The sequence below is a fragment of the Convolutriloba macropyga genome, chromosome 6 (genome assembly GCF_964194025.1).
Source record: "Convolutriloba macropyga chromosome 6, txConMacr16.3, whole genome shotgun sequence".
Classification (NCBI taxonomy): Eukaryota; Metazoa; Xenacoelomorpha; order Acoela; family Convolutidae; genus Convolutriloba; species Convolutriloba macropyga.
The window spans coordinates 35,728,529-35,746,707 of NC_134473.1; the positions used below are offsets into that span (position 1 = coordinate 35,728,529).

An 18,179-nucleotide genomic window follows, 5' to 3' on the forward strand; every position below is an offset into this window, starting at 1 on the left:
GACGCTAATTCCTTCCATAAGTCCAGCCAAATTCTTTTCATATGCAAAAATGAGGCAAACTAAAAAGTTCCGACAACATCTGGGTTCGATCTCGTGACCTTCTCCAATCTTACCCAATGCTTAACCAATTTCGCTACATGTCCTTGACTTTAAAGGAAATTGAAAACAAGTCATTATAACGGTCGCGAGCGTAATTCCAGGACATGTTTTATTGTTCAGCCAGGACACTTATTTATTCCAGAACACCTTTATTGCCCAGTCAAATTCCAGAACCCCTTTTTTGTCCAGCCAAATTCCAGGACGTATGTTTTAGTTCCAGCCAAATTCTAGGACGGTTGTTTTAGTTCCAGCCAAATTCTAGGACGGTTGTTTTAGTTCCAGCCAAATTCCAGGACGTATGTTTTAGTTCCAGCCAAATTCCAGGACGTATGTTTTAGTTCCAGCCAAATTCTAGGACGGTTGTTTTAGTTCCAGCCAAATTCCAGGACGTATGTTTTAGTTCCAGCCAAATTCAAGGACGGTTGTTTTAGTTCCAGCCAAATTCTAGGACGGTTGTTTTAGTTCCAGCCAAATTCCAGGACGTATGTTTTAGTTCCAGCCAAATTCTAGGACGGTTGTTTTCGTTCCAGCCAAATTCTAGGACGGTTGTTTTAGTTCCAGTCAAATTCTAGGACGGTTGTTTTACTTCCAGCCAAATTCTAGGACGGTTGTTTTAGTTCCAGCCAAATTCTAGGACGGTTGTTTTAGTTCCAGCCAAATTCTAGGACGGTTGTTTTAGTTCCAGCCAAATTCTAGGACGGTTGTTTTAGTTCCAGCCAAATTCTAGGACGGTTGTTTTAGTTCCAGCCAAATTCTAGGACGGTTGTTTTAGTTCCAGCCAAATTCTAGGACGGTTGTTTTAGTTCCAGCCAAATTCCAGGACGTATGTTTTAGTTCCAGCCAAATTCTAGGACGGTTGTTTTAGTTCCAGCCAAATTCTAGGACGGTTGTTTTAGTTCCAGCCAAATTCTAGGACGGTTGTTTTAGTTCCAGCCAAATTCTAGGACGGTTGTTTTAGTTCCAGCCAAATTCTAGGACGGTTGTTTTAGTTCCAGCCAAATTCTAGGACGGTTATTTTAGTTCCAGCCAAATTCTAGGACGGTTGTTTTAGTTCCAGCCAAATTCTAGGACGGTTGTTTTAGTTCCAGCCAAATTCTAGGACGGTTGTTTTAGTTCCAGCCAAATTCTAGGACGGTTGTTTTAGGTCCAGCCAAATTCTAGGACGGTTGTTTTAGTTCCAGCCAAATTCTAGGACGGTTGTTTTAGTTCCAGCCAAATTCTAGGACGGTTGTTTTAGTTCCAGCCAAATTCTAGGACGGTTGTTTTAGTTCCAGCCAAATTCTAGGACGGTTGTTTTAGTTCCAGCCAAATTCTAGGACGGTTGTTTTAGTTCCAGCCAAATTCTAGGATGGTTGTTTTAGTTCCAACCAAATTCTAGGACGGTTGTTTTAGTTCCAGCCAAACTCTAGGACGGTTGTTTTAGTTCCAGCCAAAGTCCAGGACATCACATTGGGTCCATCTGCAGACAAATTCTTTTCATACCCAATATCTGTCGAGGACAGTCTTTTCATACCTTAAATCTGTCGAGGACGGTCTTTTAATAATTCCAGGTCTCGACTAGGGATCTGAAAAACTCTGATGAATGCGTATTGATATTGAAGAGTACATAAAACCTCTCTTAAAATTATCCATTCCCTATAGTTCCAACAATGACATTTTCCTGTAATTATCCACAAGACGTGTACCCACAAAGTATGTCCTGTTATATCATATAGACTTTATATTCAATTGTTAATCATCGTCTTTTGTTGTAATCAAAAAGCCATTTCTGTCGCGGTCTAATCAGAAAATTATTTTGTCTCTGGTCTCGTAGTGCGAAGTTCGACTACTTTCTGTTGAGATATCTTTCATATTCAAGTTCAACTTTGTCTTTTTGACGTCGCCGTCAAAATTCTCGGTTTATAAAAGAATGACTTTTACATCACGATTTAATAGGAAATGGCAATATTTACAAATCTCCTATTGGAAAAAGCTTTGTTTTGGAAAAAAGCAATCAACTGCGAAATAAAGGTCTTTCACCAATTTACCATTATAGCCGACCCCCCCCCCAACTGAATTATAATCTCTCATGGTATATTTAGGGTATTTGGGGGAGGAGAAGGAGCAACGCAGCATTTTGAACAAGCAGAATGTTTGATAAAAGATAAACCTGATCATCTAAATGAATTTTACTGTTATATCCAAGTATCAGAGCGCCTGCACTGCTCCCATTATAATCAGCATTGAGGTTTTTGAAAAATAGTAGCTTGCTTTGCCTTTGACCGGAAAGAAAATTATGTGAAAAACACAAATGGGTAAAAATTCAGAGCATTACTTCTGCTCTTTTCATGATTATCTTGGCGTTGATATCCTTCTTCAACAAATAATTACAATGCAAGACGTTTAAATTCAGGCCGGGGTCGAATATTTTTGCTTTCATACAAAGATTATATAATTTTGATATCGTTTCCTTAATACGATGCTCGATTTTTTGTAAGATGCCACCTTGATACCGAACAAATCATAAAAAATCCCTGTATGAAGTTCAAATGTTGACCAGTAGCAGTATAAAGTCACAGAAATCATGGACAAACAATTCATCGAACGCAAGATTTAAAACTTTTTAAAGAAAGCTTGGGCTTAGAACGAGTTAAAAGATCTCATTTATAATCCTAATAAGAAACCAAATAAATCATGAATGATCCGAATTTGAAACCGAAGACATCATACATCTAATTAAAGAAAGCATTTTGGCATTGTAAGATCACAATGAAAATTTCTTGTTGGATCGTTGTCACTTATATCAACAAGAAAATTCAAGGACTCCAACGCAAAACGTATGAAATCAATTATGCTCCTAACATGAAACCCACGAAATCATAAATAATCCAAGTATGAAACAAACCCTTTTGTTTTTATGAGTTCAAAAGAAAACTTCTGGAAAAGATATTATTATCGTACATAGGGTACCATTATAAGCAAAAGTAGGTTTCACTTTTTTTTCAAAGAACGCTTCATTGGACGGTACTTTGCTCTAGATCATTTTTCACAGTTTATTTGGGGAACAAGAAAACCCGTCATTTTCTTAACTGATAACAAGAGCCCAATATCATTTTTTCGTCCTTGTTTCATCATTTTTTCCCCTGATTGAAACAATCGTCGCAACCACCAGGTGCTGGTAAATAACATCATAAAATACTAACGTCGGACAGATCGATAGGCGGGGCAATTTAAATCAAGGGTTGTAGCCTAGATAAACTTTTGTTTATTAGTGCAAAATCATCCGGACAGATTACAGTTCGAATACGCAAGCTCTGGAGCTTTAGTTTTATAGCCCTCACCACTGAACTATAAAGCCTTCAATTAAACCACTTAATTTTACGATTTAATTTACGAGATAAACGATTTAATTTTACCAACACACTTTACTTAGGAGTGAACCCGATTGGGATCACTGCCAAATGATCAAGAGAATCGTAAAAAGATCACCTGCGAAGTCAAGGATTGTTCTAGAACAAAAATAAAAAAATGGTCGAGCAAAAATTTTGCATATAAAAGATACGTTTATAATAACTGCGTTCGAGGTCAATTAATGAACAAACAGTACATCAATTCACATATTGCTTTTCAATCTATGAACCCTTCACAAGTAGGAAAAAGGTGCAAAAGCGGAGCAAATCTCAATTGAGACCCCAACTCAAAAAAAGCGAGCAAACTTTTCAAAGTCATCCTTAGCGTATGTATTTTCCAAACAGAAATTATTGCAGATAGTATGAACCAAATTCTGTGAAATAAAAAATGATAGAAAATTAATAGAAAATAAGTTTATTCGTTTTAAACAATTTTTTTCCTACAATTTGGTAGCATAATTTTTAATGAAAGTTGAGCAAATGCATTCATTTAAAGCTAATCGAGAAAAAAAAACAAATTTTTGATAATTACAATTGTTTCTTTTTCAACAATTTTTTCTCTTTTTAGGAGTTCTTATTGCCAGCATTGCTGAAATTGTTGACAATTGGCTATGACAATTTCTGGTGCATATTGCCTCAAAATTCAATTGTTAAAATTTGGTGCTAAAATTGAAGCTACTTTTGTTATTTATTCACTTTTTAACTCATTTTTGAAAAATTTTGTCCTCTTATTTCAAACACTTGCTAAATCATATTACCGTTATGTTCCGCTTATGTTCTGAGAACTAAGCTTCGACTTTAATTAGAGTCAGAAATAAGCGGAGTGAATTAGAGTCACATGAGCAGTGAATGTGATGAGAGCGTTATTACAACTTTTTTGTATGAACATGTGAGTTCATGTAACATAACCTCTTTTCATGAACCTTTTTATTTACCGCTTCCCAGGATGAGGTCCTCGACCCAAAACAGATATGGGCCAGACGGTGTTCAGGTAAGGGTCACACCGAACAGACTTTGGTCACCCTGGCCCCGATTGAACAGACCTAAGGCCAACACTGGACCAGGCCGAGCGAACCCAAGACCAATCCTGGGTCGAACAGACCAAAGAATGGGTATGGGCCACTCAAAAGTGACCGAAGACCGTTTATGGGCCAGGCCACGCCACAGAGCGACTATTGGGTATGAGCCAGACAAAACAAACCAAAGAACGGATATTGACCAGACCAAACATACAATTCAGCAATGGAGCAGAAAGAACAGACGGACGACAGGGTATGGGAAAGTCCGAACAGACTCATTTCAGGTATGAACCAGGCCGAACAGATCTAATTAAGGTATGGGCCAGACGCAGCAGTGCGAGCAAAAATTTGTCCAGACTATAACTTTGCTCGCACGAGACCCCCCTGTCCGCGACCCAGGTCTGTCTGATCCATACCTGCCGTGGGTCGAAGACTCCATCCTGGGTTATCTTACATAATTTTTTCAATAATTTTATGCACTTGTTCGTTTTCAATAATTTTATGCAATTGTTCGTTTTCAATAATTTTATGCAATTGTTCGTTGCATAACTCTTTTTAAAATAATTTTATGCCACTAACAAATATTTACTTGTTCGCTTTTGATCGGAAATTCACTCTATTAATTGAACTATTTTCAGTTTCAAGAAGTGTGATTACTGAATTTAGATCATCTAAATAACTTAACATGAGAAAACCCAATAACAGACACTGAACCCGCCTCAAAATCCATCACAGCTACAAACAAAAAATAGTTTACCAAAATTTTATTACTAAAACATTGTTAACTCAGTGCTGCATTCACAAATTGACAATTCAGAATCATAAAGCTCTTAAAAGAGATAATCATATATGTACATAATTAAGTAACTTTGCGTTCTCACTCGTTCCAATATATATTTTCAGTCTTGCAACTTTCTACATAATCGAGACTTAAGCTATTTTAGAAGAAACATCTTTTGACGTGTTTTTGAGCGGATGTGTTAAGATTACGTCAAAGATCGAAGTCGGAGAGTGTTTCTGAATCGAAACTCGTGACTGATACAATGCTCTCTTTGTTAGTAGCTGTCACAGAAGACCCTACAGTTGTTTTCCCATTCGAAGCTGAAAATACAAACCAATATCAACCCGGGCCGAGGTTTCACCCCTAATCCACCCCTAATTAGCGGGGATTAGGGTGTAATGCGTATTCCACTCCTATTTAAAGGGGAAAAGAGGGTAAGAGTGTAATCTTAAAAAAATACCTTTTATTTACACTCTTTTCTCCACTCTTTTTACACTCTTTGCAAAGAGTGTAATTTAGGGTGGATTGATAAAAAATTACACTCTTACACAATTACAAATATAACCAAATTGAAACATCTGATCCTAGTGTCAGTTGGCGCAATGGTTAATGCAGACAATTAAAGTTACATGTTCGACAAGGGGAAGATGGGGGATCAATCCGCAGTACCTCCTTCCACCTCTATTTTTTAAAATTACACTCTTATAATTACACTCTTCCACCCTTAATTAAGCGGAGAAATAGGGGGGTAATTTTTTTATGTATACACTCTTTACACTCTTTTCCCCGTTATTTTTGGGAAAAATCCTCGGCCCGGGAATAATCGACTGGTATTTTTAAAAAACTATAAACATGACCGACAATTGCTGGAAAATAACTCAATTAATCTCTTTTACAATCATCACGATTGATACAGGTCCAAAAAAAAAATTTAAAATGGAAAACTGTTGTTTTCAAAAGCAAAATGAAGTTGAAAAAGGGTGGAAAACTATTGTACGATAAAGATAACCGACTAACATCAGACGAAATGCTCTCAAACTACTGGCACGAGGCTGGTTTTGTTTCCAACTAACTTAGGTTAAGCGTCTGAGGGTAGCAAGACTGATTGGGTACCGAATGGGTTTAAAAAAGTTAGTGGGCAGCAAAAAAAAAATTGGAGCAAGTAAAACTTCGCTGCAGTTGCGATAAAACGTGAGCTTCCATATTAGCCAAGCTCTAACAGAACTTCACAACAACTAAATGTCCGCAAGATTATCTCGTCTATACTGTTTCTGAGGACCAAAAATCAAATCGGCTAGACGAAAAAAAAGCTATTCAATCAAACAATATATACAGATCAACAGTAAACAAATAAATATTACAAACTTTGTTGACGACTGATCCAAGCAGTCATCAAATTATCAATTCCAATAAAGTATTGATAGCAAGTAAATTCAATTAACATTCAAATTTAGAGACTTGTCAGCTCTATTTTGCTTTACGCAGCTCAGTAGTCAAAAAACATTTCATCCTCAAAAGTAACGGAACATGCTTTTTCACGCGAGTGCCATAACGGCTCCGTGGAAGTAAAACACAATGGATCTAGCTTTTGTTCGTTTAAATTTTAGTGCTTGGGTTACTTTTAAATAGGTAAGCCACTAAACATTTAAAAACTCTCTGATAATTGAAGCTGTTAAATGATGTCATAGTTGCAAAACAATTGCTATCAGCAACAATTAGCATGAGGCAAATCCAAAAGAAAGAGCCGAAAAACTGCCAAACAGGGTATTGAAACCGATTTGCTGTGTAGATTTTGCATAATAAACAGATAAAATTATGCGCTAGTGCACAGCAATTCAAGCAAAAAAAATGTATTTCGAAAATTCAAAATAAAGTAAAAGTCGCTTATTGATCTTGAGAGGGTTTAGATGCCCTTTAATTGCCTTAATGTTAGCCTTAAAATCATTTCAAGAGTGATTAAGGTCATGTACAATCAAAAACTAGGGGAATAGGATATAAAGCAAAATTTCGATTAGGCAAAAGAAATTATTGTAGCCATTAGACAAAAATTCTGGACTAAAGTTTTTCGGAAAGTCAGCGAATAGAAAAAACAATATTCAAATTCCACTTAATAAGATACTTAATTAGAAACTCCACTCGGTGTAAGGAAGTAGAAAAGTGTCCCAACATTCGTTTTTATATGCTAAAAGTACATGCATATACTCAATATACTCAATGTAATCACGACCAATGATTTCGGTTTCAAAAAATAACAGGAAATGAATGGTGAATTTCAAAAATAATTATCATTAGCTTTAATTTAAATAATTTAGAACTACTGGTTTCAAAACGCACAAACAATTGAGGGAGTTGGTGTTAAACTACATCTTGAAAACGATCAAAATTGGAAACTTTGGTTCATTTTTTGATAGTTTTCTAGGCTATTTTTTCAGGTCAACTGTTATAGTCAATTATTTACTTTATATTACCTAACGGTTATTGCAGTACCTCCATTAACTGTTTTAAATGGTATTCGCCTAATTTCCAATATTCTTTTCACCTAATCGAGCTTTCGCCTACCCTCAAAATCTAATACGCAATGCCGTAAACAATTGCTGCTAACAAATGATATCTCTCACATGGTGACGTCTTAACAAATAGACGTACCAAAATATAAAATTTTCCACGGATGTGATTGGTTGACAAATTTAAAACACTATACCTTTATGCGTTCAATTACCCTAAGTTGGACATAGTCTAATTCTAGATGATATCCTTTACCGCATCTGGTCATGCCTCGCGGGCCATGGCCATGCCTCAGCGGCCCGTGGGACTTGATAGGAAACTATCACAACCGAACTTGAGACCAGTTTCCCCCAATATAAATTATTTTTTGGCTTTCGGCTTATCGCGATTTCTGAGCAACTTTACGTTAACATTCATATCTCATTTTAAAACATGTAGAATTTGTTGAGCAATCAGCCAATCAGAAAACAATACTCCAGTTTTCTCAATTGTGATTGGCCAGCAATAAAATTTCTATATTTTGGTACGTCTGCCATTTTCACTAGCGCCCTCTCACATAAAAGCAGTTGAATATGGCTGCATAAATAGATGAACAAAATTGCTCTTTTGAGGTTTGCAGCGCGACAAACTGTGAACCAAAAAAATGTCAGACAACGGCACAAAAGTGCAAGAGTACCGCAATATAGCTTTTTTTCCTCAGCTTTGCATCTATAACACAAAATACGTGCCCTCCCAGTACGGTAACCACCCCCAGTTACAGAGCACGTACAATTACATTATATCATTATGTAAAAACGTAGCACTTGCTCTTGGGGCGCAATAATATGCACCCACTAAACGGGGGTTGCGGAAACGGAGAAGATCCGGAATTCGATGCAAAAATGTTTCTGTTAAATTGAGATACTACTTAAATGAAAAGACTTGACGCTATAATTACGGTTTTTTACGGGTTTTTTTAGGGTTTCTAGTGGTAATTGAACTTGTGAAGAGCCGAAAAAGGTATTGCTGACATCTGGAAGATAAGTCAGCTGTATTTTAAAAAACTACTCACCTGTAGGAGTCCTGTGGTTATTTCCTGCGGTAGATCCATTCGGTCCCTTCTTATCTGTCATCAGAGTGCTAGACATGACCGGCAGACCGAAGTTGGACTTGTGTCCAGACGAAGCGGCCGGGACGCCATGTGAACTACCACTATCGAAAATGAAAATTTAAAAGCCTCTCTAACAATAGAGCTTTTATTCTGTATTATAAAGCTTCCCAGAAAGAAGTGTAAAAAAGTATGGAAGAAGTCGAGAAACAAGAAACTCTCAATCCCTGTATACATACCAAAAAATGCGGGATTACTAAGACGTCATTTTATCTGAGCCACTGAGAGGACAGAGTATTAAAAGTGAATCATTAGTAAAAGAAAACGAAAAAGACGTGAAGAGAAGTTAGCTCCAAGAGATTCAGAACACCATTATGTTCACGTTTGTAAAGAAAACTTTGCATGTTTCACCATTAAATTTGCAAAAACCAATTGTGTGTTTATTACCTGTACCTTTTAAATCAGCATGAGATCTTAACACTGACTATCATGAACAAAAACAGGACATTGCGGAACGTAAGTTTGAATTGATAAAGTTATCAACTCACTTTTTGCTGAAATCATCGTCATCTGAGAATGGCTCGCTTTCACTATCGCCCAGATGAGCCGCTGAAGTAAATCCACTTTGTTTGACGTTTCCACTTTTGGCACGCCCGGGGTTCGAACCACCGCCGAAAACGTCTACTGCTCCCGCCATTTTGGCTGCGCTGTCTGGTCTCGACATCAGTTTAGCTTCCAGATTTCTTAACAAAAAAAATATACCATTATGCTGGTCTGCTAAAAAAAATTCAAAATATAAATTTTTGACAAATTAACAGCAACATAGCACAAAATATACTTATTTTCCCTCAAAATTTTATCAGATAATAAGAAGCAGGCTGCATTGGCCATGCCGCAACTCAGGTAGACTTATGACTCTTGCAAAAATGAACATTGATCAAAATTGAAGGTGGCAAAAATATCAATTAGTTTCCATTAGGTTAAGGTGCACTATAGACCATTTCTGTGATAACGCAAAATGTGGTATAAAAAGCAGAAAAACTAAATCTGCTGGAGCTTTGATGCATTAATAGCATGCTTATCCGCAATTTTCAGAGTAGATTCGAGAGCTCTAAGCTCTTAATTCTTCAATCTTAATTCTTCAGCTGCAACTTAAGTCAGAGTTTTATACCACAGTCGGGGTGTTTGTTTTTTTACAGAGATGAGCATGACCACCATAATTCTTCCATATATGGTTTTGGTGATTATTTCTGAGAAGGGTCGACCCAGGTTAGTACAAACATGAAAATAAGGTCAAGATTTGTTTCAAATTTGGCATTTTCTGTTTTATGAAAATCGACATATTGAAGATCAGCAGAAAGAAAAATGTTGTCTTTTGATAGTCGACATCGTTGATGATTTTGAGTCAAATTTGAAATGTTAGTATATACAGATCAGTGACCATAACTCAATGTATGCAAAACCACGCTCATTTTGAAAGTCTTTTTCTGAAATTTATAGTTTAAAATGACTTTCAAGAGAGACATACTAACTTAGCAGCGGCTTGAACGCCATTGGTAGAATTAAATGAAGAGTTTTGATTGGGCGAGGCAACAGGAGCCGCGACAGATCTAGGCTTGGGCTTTGGTCCAGGCATCATATCTGCCATCTCGCTGAAAAATAATTATAGAATGGCTTCAATCAGTTTCTTAAGTGAAATTGGATGCTTACAGCCTCGACATTATTCGTCTCGAAAAACTCCTAAATTAAAACTTTTTTCTCGAAACAAGCTGTCACAAAATTCATTTGGTGATATGGTTCTAACTTTAAATACAAAGACAGTTTTCATTACTTGTATGATTTGGAGAAAACTTAAAACGACAGTTATCAAAGGCCAATCATGGCATATTTTCGAAATTGTGTTTACAAACAAAGCAAACTGCACTTACATGTCTTTGTCCCAATCCGAGTCTTCGTCATCTTCGCTGTCGAGCATTGTGGACATGGACACAACTCTAAATTGGATGCATCATAACAGTTCAGCCGATCAAATACTATAAATTACAAACTGCTGCCGGTGCTTAAATTTTGAGTAGACCTGCTCACTTTTATAGCTGTTTTCCACTTTTGCAACTTAATAAATGGTAAACTTCAATTACTCATAGTTAATAATTCTAATTGGTCTGTGAGTCGCAGCAGCCACTCAATGATCATAATAACATACAGGTAAATTACTGTTTATTGATCACGAAACTAGATGAGCACCAAATAGCACATTAGCCTGCCATGGCGTGCTTCCGGATAAAAGTGTTAAATAACTGTCAATATAACCTGATCTAAAAAATAGTTTTGAATGGTTTCACAGTGGTGCCAAAAGAAAACATCAACAAAAACCGCATACAGAGTCGAAATCAAAAGTTACACTTAAGAGCTTTCGAAGGATACTTTCTTTTGCTACTAGATTCTTGTTAAGATTCTGAACTTTTAAACGTGACTTACGGAGACAAAACAGAATGAAGGGATTCCGCGCTGTTTTCCGAGAAACGATGCCTACTTAATTTAATCATCGCTTATTGTTCCAACACGCTTATTGCTCAAAAATGTTGAAGATTTTCTCTTTTCTCACCATTTCAGATTTCTGTTTCGCTTAATTACTAAAGATAGGTACTTGTAAAATTGGAGCTGTGTTTTGGAAATTGTATCAAAACTTTTTGAAAGTACAATAGCAGCAAATTATGGATCTTAAGAACGAAATACTGGTGGGGGCTGAGAAGTTCAGTTTAACAATATATACAAATGTTTTATCTATTTGATATTCAGAAGCGGAACTATTTTGCTGATTTATAGATTTTTTTCTTTTAAGCTGGTCTAATCACTTTAACTATTTAGAAGCAAATTGAATTTTTTCTATTCATAGTTCAAAGCAACAATTAAATGAACTAAAAAAAATTATATTTATAATTTTCTGATTGTAGATGCTTTTTGTTGTTTTTCTCAAATGACATTGTTTATTTTCTCAAGTGTCACGCATATAAGTAATATCCTTATTGCGCTATCTCTGATAAATAAAATTAAGGCACCAGAACAAACAACTTAATTCTTTTTAATTTCAACGAACACAACTTAATTCTTTTTAATAGCATTGAATTAATTTGGAACTCGTTCAAAATGACCAATTGAGAAAGCATTCGGAAAAAAATAGGATATAAGGATTACAGAAACAAATATTTTCTCAGAAAAAAGGTAGATTTTTAAAAATTCTGCACCCCTTCTATTATTAAAAGTTGCTCTCACCTACTGGTTAAAATTGAATTAAGAAAATGTCGAAAAAAAGAGGAAAACATCTATTATTTTTGCCGAATATAATAAATTACATTTCAACGACCTGAAAAGACCTGAAAATCCAATTTATGTCACCTCCGAGAGAAACAATTTTAATAGGATGTTTTCTTAATAGCTCTATCATTGGTAAATAAATTTTAAAAACTGTACAAATTTTCCAAGTTTTGCACACTTTAAAGAATGAAGCAACAATAGGTGTTATCATTAAAGTAGCATTAGCATTAAAATCAATAAAGATGTTTTCAGCTTTCTTAAAAAAACGACTTCTTGTGTCGCTTTCGTATCTTTTAGATCAAATTTGTTGTTCAGATCCATCTTGATGGAGGCGGAACTATATGCTGAACCACGTTTCTTTTTGTTGTTCAGTCAATTTTGCCGATGGATATAATCATCGTAGGAAAATGCAAGCGGAATCATTAGAAATCGTTCACAAATTCCGTTTTTTTTTGCTCAAAATTCAATGTTTTCTTGAAAAATATGTTCTTAACAATAGTGTTATTGGTTCTACTTTTAAAGACAAAGCAATTATTATGAGCTATTTGCTCCTTTGTTGTTCTTTCTTTGTTCGCCTACTTGTTACATAGTCTCATTAGGGACAGGTACCACATCTCTTCTAGAGAAGTACAGAATAATTTGTTTCCTTCAGTTTTTATCTGATGCTATAGTAACTTTAATTAAGTATTTTTTAAACAAATAGACAATGATTTTTGGTCGTAATTATTGTTTTTGGTTGTTATTTGGTTTAATTGTTTCTCTTGTTCGTAGTCTTGATAATGGCAGGTGTCATCGGCCCACTACAACAACTTTTTTTTAATTCGTTTAGTGGTTTGTTTTTTTATTTCATACACCAATTATTTATATAAAGTGCATTTATGAAAGTTTTCCAACTCGACCTAACTTGGTGGCAAATTAAGTTAAAATGTGGATGAGAGGGGTTGGAACGCATATTACCAAATCTCCTTGTTTTTAGTGGACTTCAATGTCTGTGTAGGGCCAAAAACTGTTTGTTTTCTGAAAAAATGTTGCAGTAACAAAAGATTAACTATTTTCTCCTTCTACACCTTTCTCGCTGGTCTCGGTATACTTTTCTCGCTGGTCTCGACAGAAGGTTACACAATGTAAATTTGACTGTCTATAATTTCCTATACAAAACATTAATATCGTCACTTTCGCGGTGTCCTGCAGTTCTTTGAGAAATATCAAACTTCTGCCTCTGAGTCTCTCTTGACAGAATAAAAAGTAACAGGATCAGCAAAATTATATAGAGAAAACAAAGAATTGGATTTCTGTGGCTCAGTACTGATTTACTCTGATAATATAGCCTCCGCTTGTCTGTATAAAAGAGTGATGTCAAAATACAAGTACTTACCCTGCCTTGGCATTTCCATTGACAAGTCCGTTAGTTTGCGGGCGCAACTTAAGCGACCCAACTGAACTGTTGTCGCTTCCAGCTGCTCCAGCACTTCCTGCGTCTCCCCCACTTGTCATTCCTCCCCCATTAACTTTAGAGGGAACTGCTGCGTTTGATGACATCGTTTGTGACGCGTTTACACCTGCTAATGTCACTGGTTGTGCGCTCGGCTTTGCAGATGGAATGAAATCGAGTTCTGAGTCGTCAAAACTGAAATCTTCAATATCGTCTGCATTGATTTTTTTCACGTCACCATTTGAGCCTATTTGCGGTCCAGTTTCGGACTTTGCTTGACGTTGTTGATCAGCAGACGGGAAACTACAAAATCAAAGTTGAGGTAAAGTTTGAAGTTTTTGAAAATTTTGATCAGCTTGAAAGCTTCAAATGTTCAAATGAAGACTAAAAGTTGCTAAAGCGTCATTCTTCGGGGGGGGGGGGTCTGAAATTAGTCAGCTTTTACAATATTAAAAAAGTTACATAGTTTATTTAATACTCCAGAGAAAAGAGAACGCTGCAAAATCTGTGAGCTGCTAATAATTTTTTTTGCAAATCAACAATTTAAAAGTTTCAACCAAATAAAATAGGTTTAACCAATACAAAAACATAGATACAGATGTACAGACGCTTCTTTCAATAATCTTACTCAATAGTTATAAAATGATTTCACGTTCAAAGATATCTGGCCATTTGTACCGGTCTAACTTTTTTGAATTTCATCATTAACAGAACTTCAAGACAGTTTAACAGAAAAATTATACACAAAAAACCAAAAAAGAATGCAAAAAATAAAAGAGATTACAACCAAGTAACGATAGACATATTGCTCTCTCGGAAAAAAAATTTGGGTAGGCCAATAGATAAGTAGTATAAAATTCTGACTAGAACCTCAACGGGGGGGGGACGGACAATTACTGCAGCGTGGCAATCTACAACAGGGTGGGACATTTTGAGGTGGCCATCTACAACGGGGTGGGACAATTTGAAATTTTTTAAAATGCAGTAAAATGTCCCCCCTATTTTTGAGGTTTTGGTCAGATTTTTTGAAGATTTTATGGTGCTATATTATTATTTTATTCGTCTTAATTTTTCTTCAGCTGTTTGAATTAGTTCATATTGATTTGCAAACTTTGCAAATTTCCCGCCATATTGTGCATCGCTAGACAAAGACGCATTTGAATGAGGTCATTTTACCCAGTAATTTCACTCATTTTACTGCTTTATTATATAGTGATGTAAAACTTAGCGTGCACATATCCAATTTTCATGAAACATAACCCAATTTTTAGCCAAAAATGTTCCGAATTTTCGGTTTTTTATCCCCCCACAAGATTTTTGCGGCGAGATCTTAGAAAAATTTGCCGACAGATCAAAAAATTTAAAGTAGGGGAACCTAATAAAGGGTTTGGGGGGAACCAGGAAAACAAGCTTATAAACAATTTTGGCTAAAAAAAACAAAATTAGGGGGCTTAAGAAAACTTTGTCTAGGTACATTTCTGTTTTTGTATTTTTGAACCAGCTTTTCATTTTAGACTTTATTTTTGCTGAAATAGCTTGATCAATTACTTGAAAGAAATTTATAATGCTACTTGCGATTACCATCTCGAATCTCAACTCAGCAACTCAAGAACAAATTTTAAATCACTGAAATTGGCAAGTTTCGAACAAAGATAATAGGGATTAGTTTTGTCTAGCATTGTTTTAAATTGTAGATGTGCCCCCCCCCCTGTAAAACGATTTTCCCTACAACTTCAGGTTTCTCTCTGGAAAATTAATTGCAACTGATATCATAAAGTTGCGATAAACTGGATAAATAATTGGAATTTAAAAAATGATAAAAAAGTATCATCTGAAACCAGAGAAGCAATTCAAATAGAATTTTATTTTTTGAAAAAAAAATGATAAGCGTTTGCTGGATAGTTGAAAACTTGCAAATTTCGTCGAGGGTGATTTCGCCGAATCAACTGCAGCACAACACAGAGCAACTTCGAAGGTATTGGCTTGCGAATCAAAAATTTTCGGTAAGTTATTGAATGTTTTGAATGATATAAAATATCGGAACAATTACGAGAAGCCTTAGAGCACAGGGTAAAGTTAAAATAAAACTGTACCTGCTTGATTGTAATTCAAAAGTGTCTGACTGATAAAAATTGTATATTCTGGTCGGACTATTTCCGTAGTCGGATGTACATAGAAATTTTTAGTATGTATACTCACAAATTTTTTTCCACTATAGGTTAACTGTTTCAGCAATAAGACGAAGAAAGTACACTTAAACAATTTCTAATGGTGAAATCAACTAGCAAGCCAAGTAAGTTTCTTTGTTTTGTCTAATTCACAACAAATCTACGTGATTTTACATCTGTTTTCTGATTCCACGAGCAAAAGCGTACATCCATTTTTTCTAAATATGCTCTGTAACTGGGGGGGGGGGCATATTGGTTGTATAAAATGTTTTAATTAATAACTTTGCTAGAGAAAGGTTAAAAATGCTTCCCCAACCATTGAATAGTAGAAAATCTTGAACTTTGCTGTTTGTGCCCGCCGCTTAGTGGATGCGCATCATGCTTAGTGGGGGGGCAATAACAGAATGGATCTGTTGTATTAAGTTGCCGGTTGAATTTTTGTGAATGTGTGTATGTCTTTTTTATGCAAATCTTTCGCTTGACCGTTTTTGACTTTTCGAGTGACTTTTACGCGCCTGCTATACAAATCATAGAAAAGAAACTTGTCTAAAATGACTGTTTAACCTGAAAAAAAATTTTTACAACTTATTTAGAATTTGTGCTCCGACCAATCAAACAGTGTTTGAACAAAGGTTTTATTGATCTCAACCTATGTCACTTTGGGAAGTGTGAAGTTCCCGAAAAGTTCCAGGTAGAGGGCAGGGTTGTCGTTCAATTCAATAACGGAGAGCTTCTCATCTACCTTCGCAACAACTAAGTAAAAATCTTTTTTTTACAGGACCTGATTACGGGAAGGAACTATCTGCTCTATCCGGTTGTTTTTCTGCTTTTTAACTTATCATATCAATGAACCGGATAAAGGGTAGGAGCTTTTGAAAAAAATTCGGGTCGTGCGAAATTTTAAACCAACTTTTGAATAGAAATTACAACGGAATCAGTCAGTTTATTTGACTCAAACATTGTTGAAAGGATCAGTAAATCACATACACAACTTTTTTCTGGTTTCTCAAAAAAGCTTAACGACAAAAATTACAAAGTAAATAAACAATTAAGCCAAGCCCGCGAACTTTTTTTGGTTTATACGTTTCATTAAACAATGTACAAATCTTTTATTTTCGATGTGTCTTGTTTGTACTGAATTGTAACCTTTCTATTTAATTGAAACTAATCTCTATGTAAACTTCTGAAATGAGCTGAGAAAAGGCCAAAGTACCTATTGGGTAATCTGTTGGCAGTTTGTTTCGAGTCAAAATCATAAATCCAAAATTCCAATGAAAGACTGTGAACTCTGGAGGTTGAGCTCGCCGTAGAAGTCCTGGTCGCGAACTTTTGAGATCGGCTTTGCAATATATTGAAGTGGAGATCAAGCAGCTTCTAGCAATCAAGCTAGTGGTTCGCGGCGCACGTTGAGGGAGTTTTGTTTTGGGGTGGAGGATTTTTTATTGAGACTTGAAATAACTGCTACTGGATTCTTGAGAGGAACTTTTTACTGCGGGAGTTGTTACTAGCTACAGGTTTTAATAAAAATTTGTGGAATACAAGAGGGACCGGACGTTCAGCCAGCACTTCAACAAAAACTCTAAAAATTTGATATCAATTGGTGCTTACTTTTGTAAAGTTCTGTTCGCGGGCTTTTTAATGGTAAAAAACTTAGTTAGTCTGTGAACATGCATACACAAATCACTGAGTTTAATCTTCATCAGTTGATGAATAGTCTATAATGCGAGCTCTTGGTTTTTTCGCCGCTCCTTTTTTTGCGTTCTGCTTTCTCTTTTTGCTTTTCGGTGCTGGCAAAGTGACTTGATTCTCACTTGAAATACTTGCGTTATCGGATTCAATTGCTTGGTCCAAAATCAAACCATCGCAAGCTGGGTCTGTAGAAGACCCACTGTCCGATAACTCTGACATTTTGTCAAAATCTACCAAGTTTGCTTCTAATTTATCTTCACTATAATCACGTTGATAAAAACCTGGGTCTGGGGAGTTGAAACTTGAGTTGTGAATGGTGCTTGTTTGTGGAATGGTTGTTGTTGGTTGTTGCTTTGGCTGCTTGTTTTTCTGCTGCTGGTTCTGTTTGCGCCTTTGCTGTGCATGCTGCGTGCTACCCTGCGCCTGCTGCGAGCTATCCTGCGCCTGCTGCGAGCTATCCCGCGCCTGCTGCGAGCTATCCTGCGCCTGCTGCGAGCTATCCCGCGCCTGCTGTGAGCTATCCTGCGCCTGCTGCGAGCTATCCCGCGCCTGCTGCGAGCTATCCTGCGCCTGCTGCGAGCTATCCTGCGCCCGCTGCGAGCTATCCCGCGCCTGCTGCGAGCTATCCCGCGTCTGCTGCGTGCTATCCTGCACCTGCTGCGAGCTATCCTGCGCCTGCTGCGAGCTATCCCGCG

The 18,179-nt window shown here is 36.4% G+C and overlaps 1 protein-coding gene across 5 annotated transcripts in view; it reads right to left on the reverse strand.

The window, feature by feature from the left end:
* Positions 1-5,256: 5,256 nt before the first annotated feature.
* Positions 5,257-18,179, reverse strand: part of LOC142341640 (uncharacterized) — a 58,057-nt gene continuing 45,134 nt past the window's right edge. For all 5 annotated transcript variants that reach the window (XM_075392750.1, XM_075392751.1, XM_075392749.1 and 2 more), the window contains 6 exons: positions 13,571-13,930; positions 10,809-10,874; positions 10,413-10,532; positions 9,429-9,623; positions 8,845-8,984; positions 5,257-5,608 (listed from right to left, as the gene is read on the reverse strand). In XM_075392750.1, coding sequence (XP_075248865.1) covers positions 5,499-5,608; positions 8,845-8,984; positions 9,429-9,623; positions 10,413-10,532; positions 10,809-10,874; positions 13,571-13,930 — 991 coding nt within the window. In that variant the 3' untranslated portion in view covers positions 5,257-5,498. The remainder of the gene's footprint in view (positions 5,609-8,844; positions 8,985-9,428; positions 9,624-10,412; positions 10,533-10,808; positions 10,875-13,570; positions 13,931-18,179) is intronic.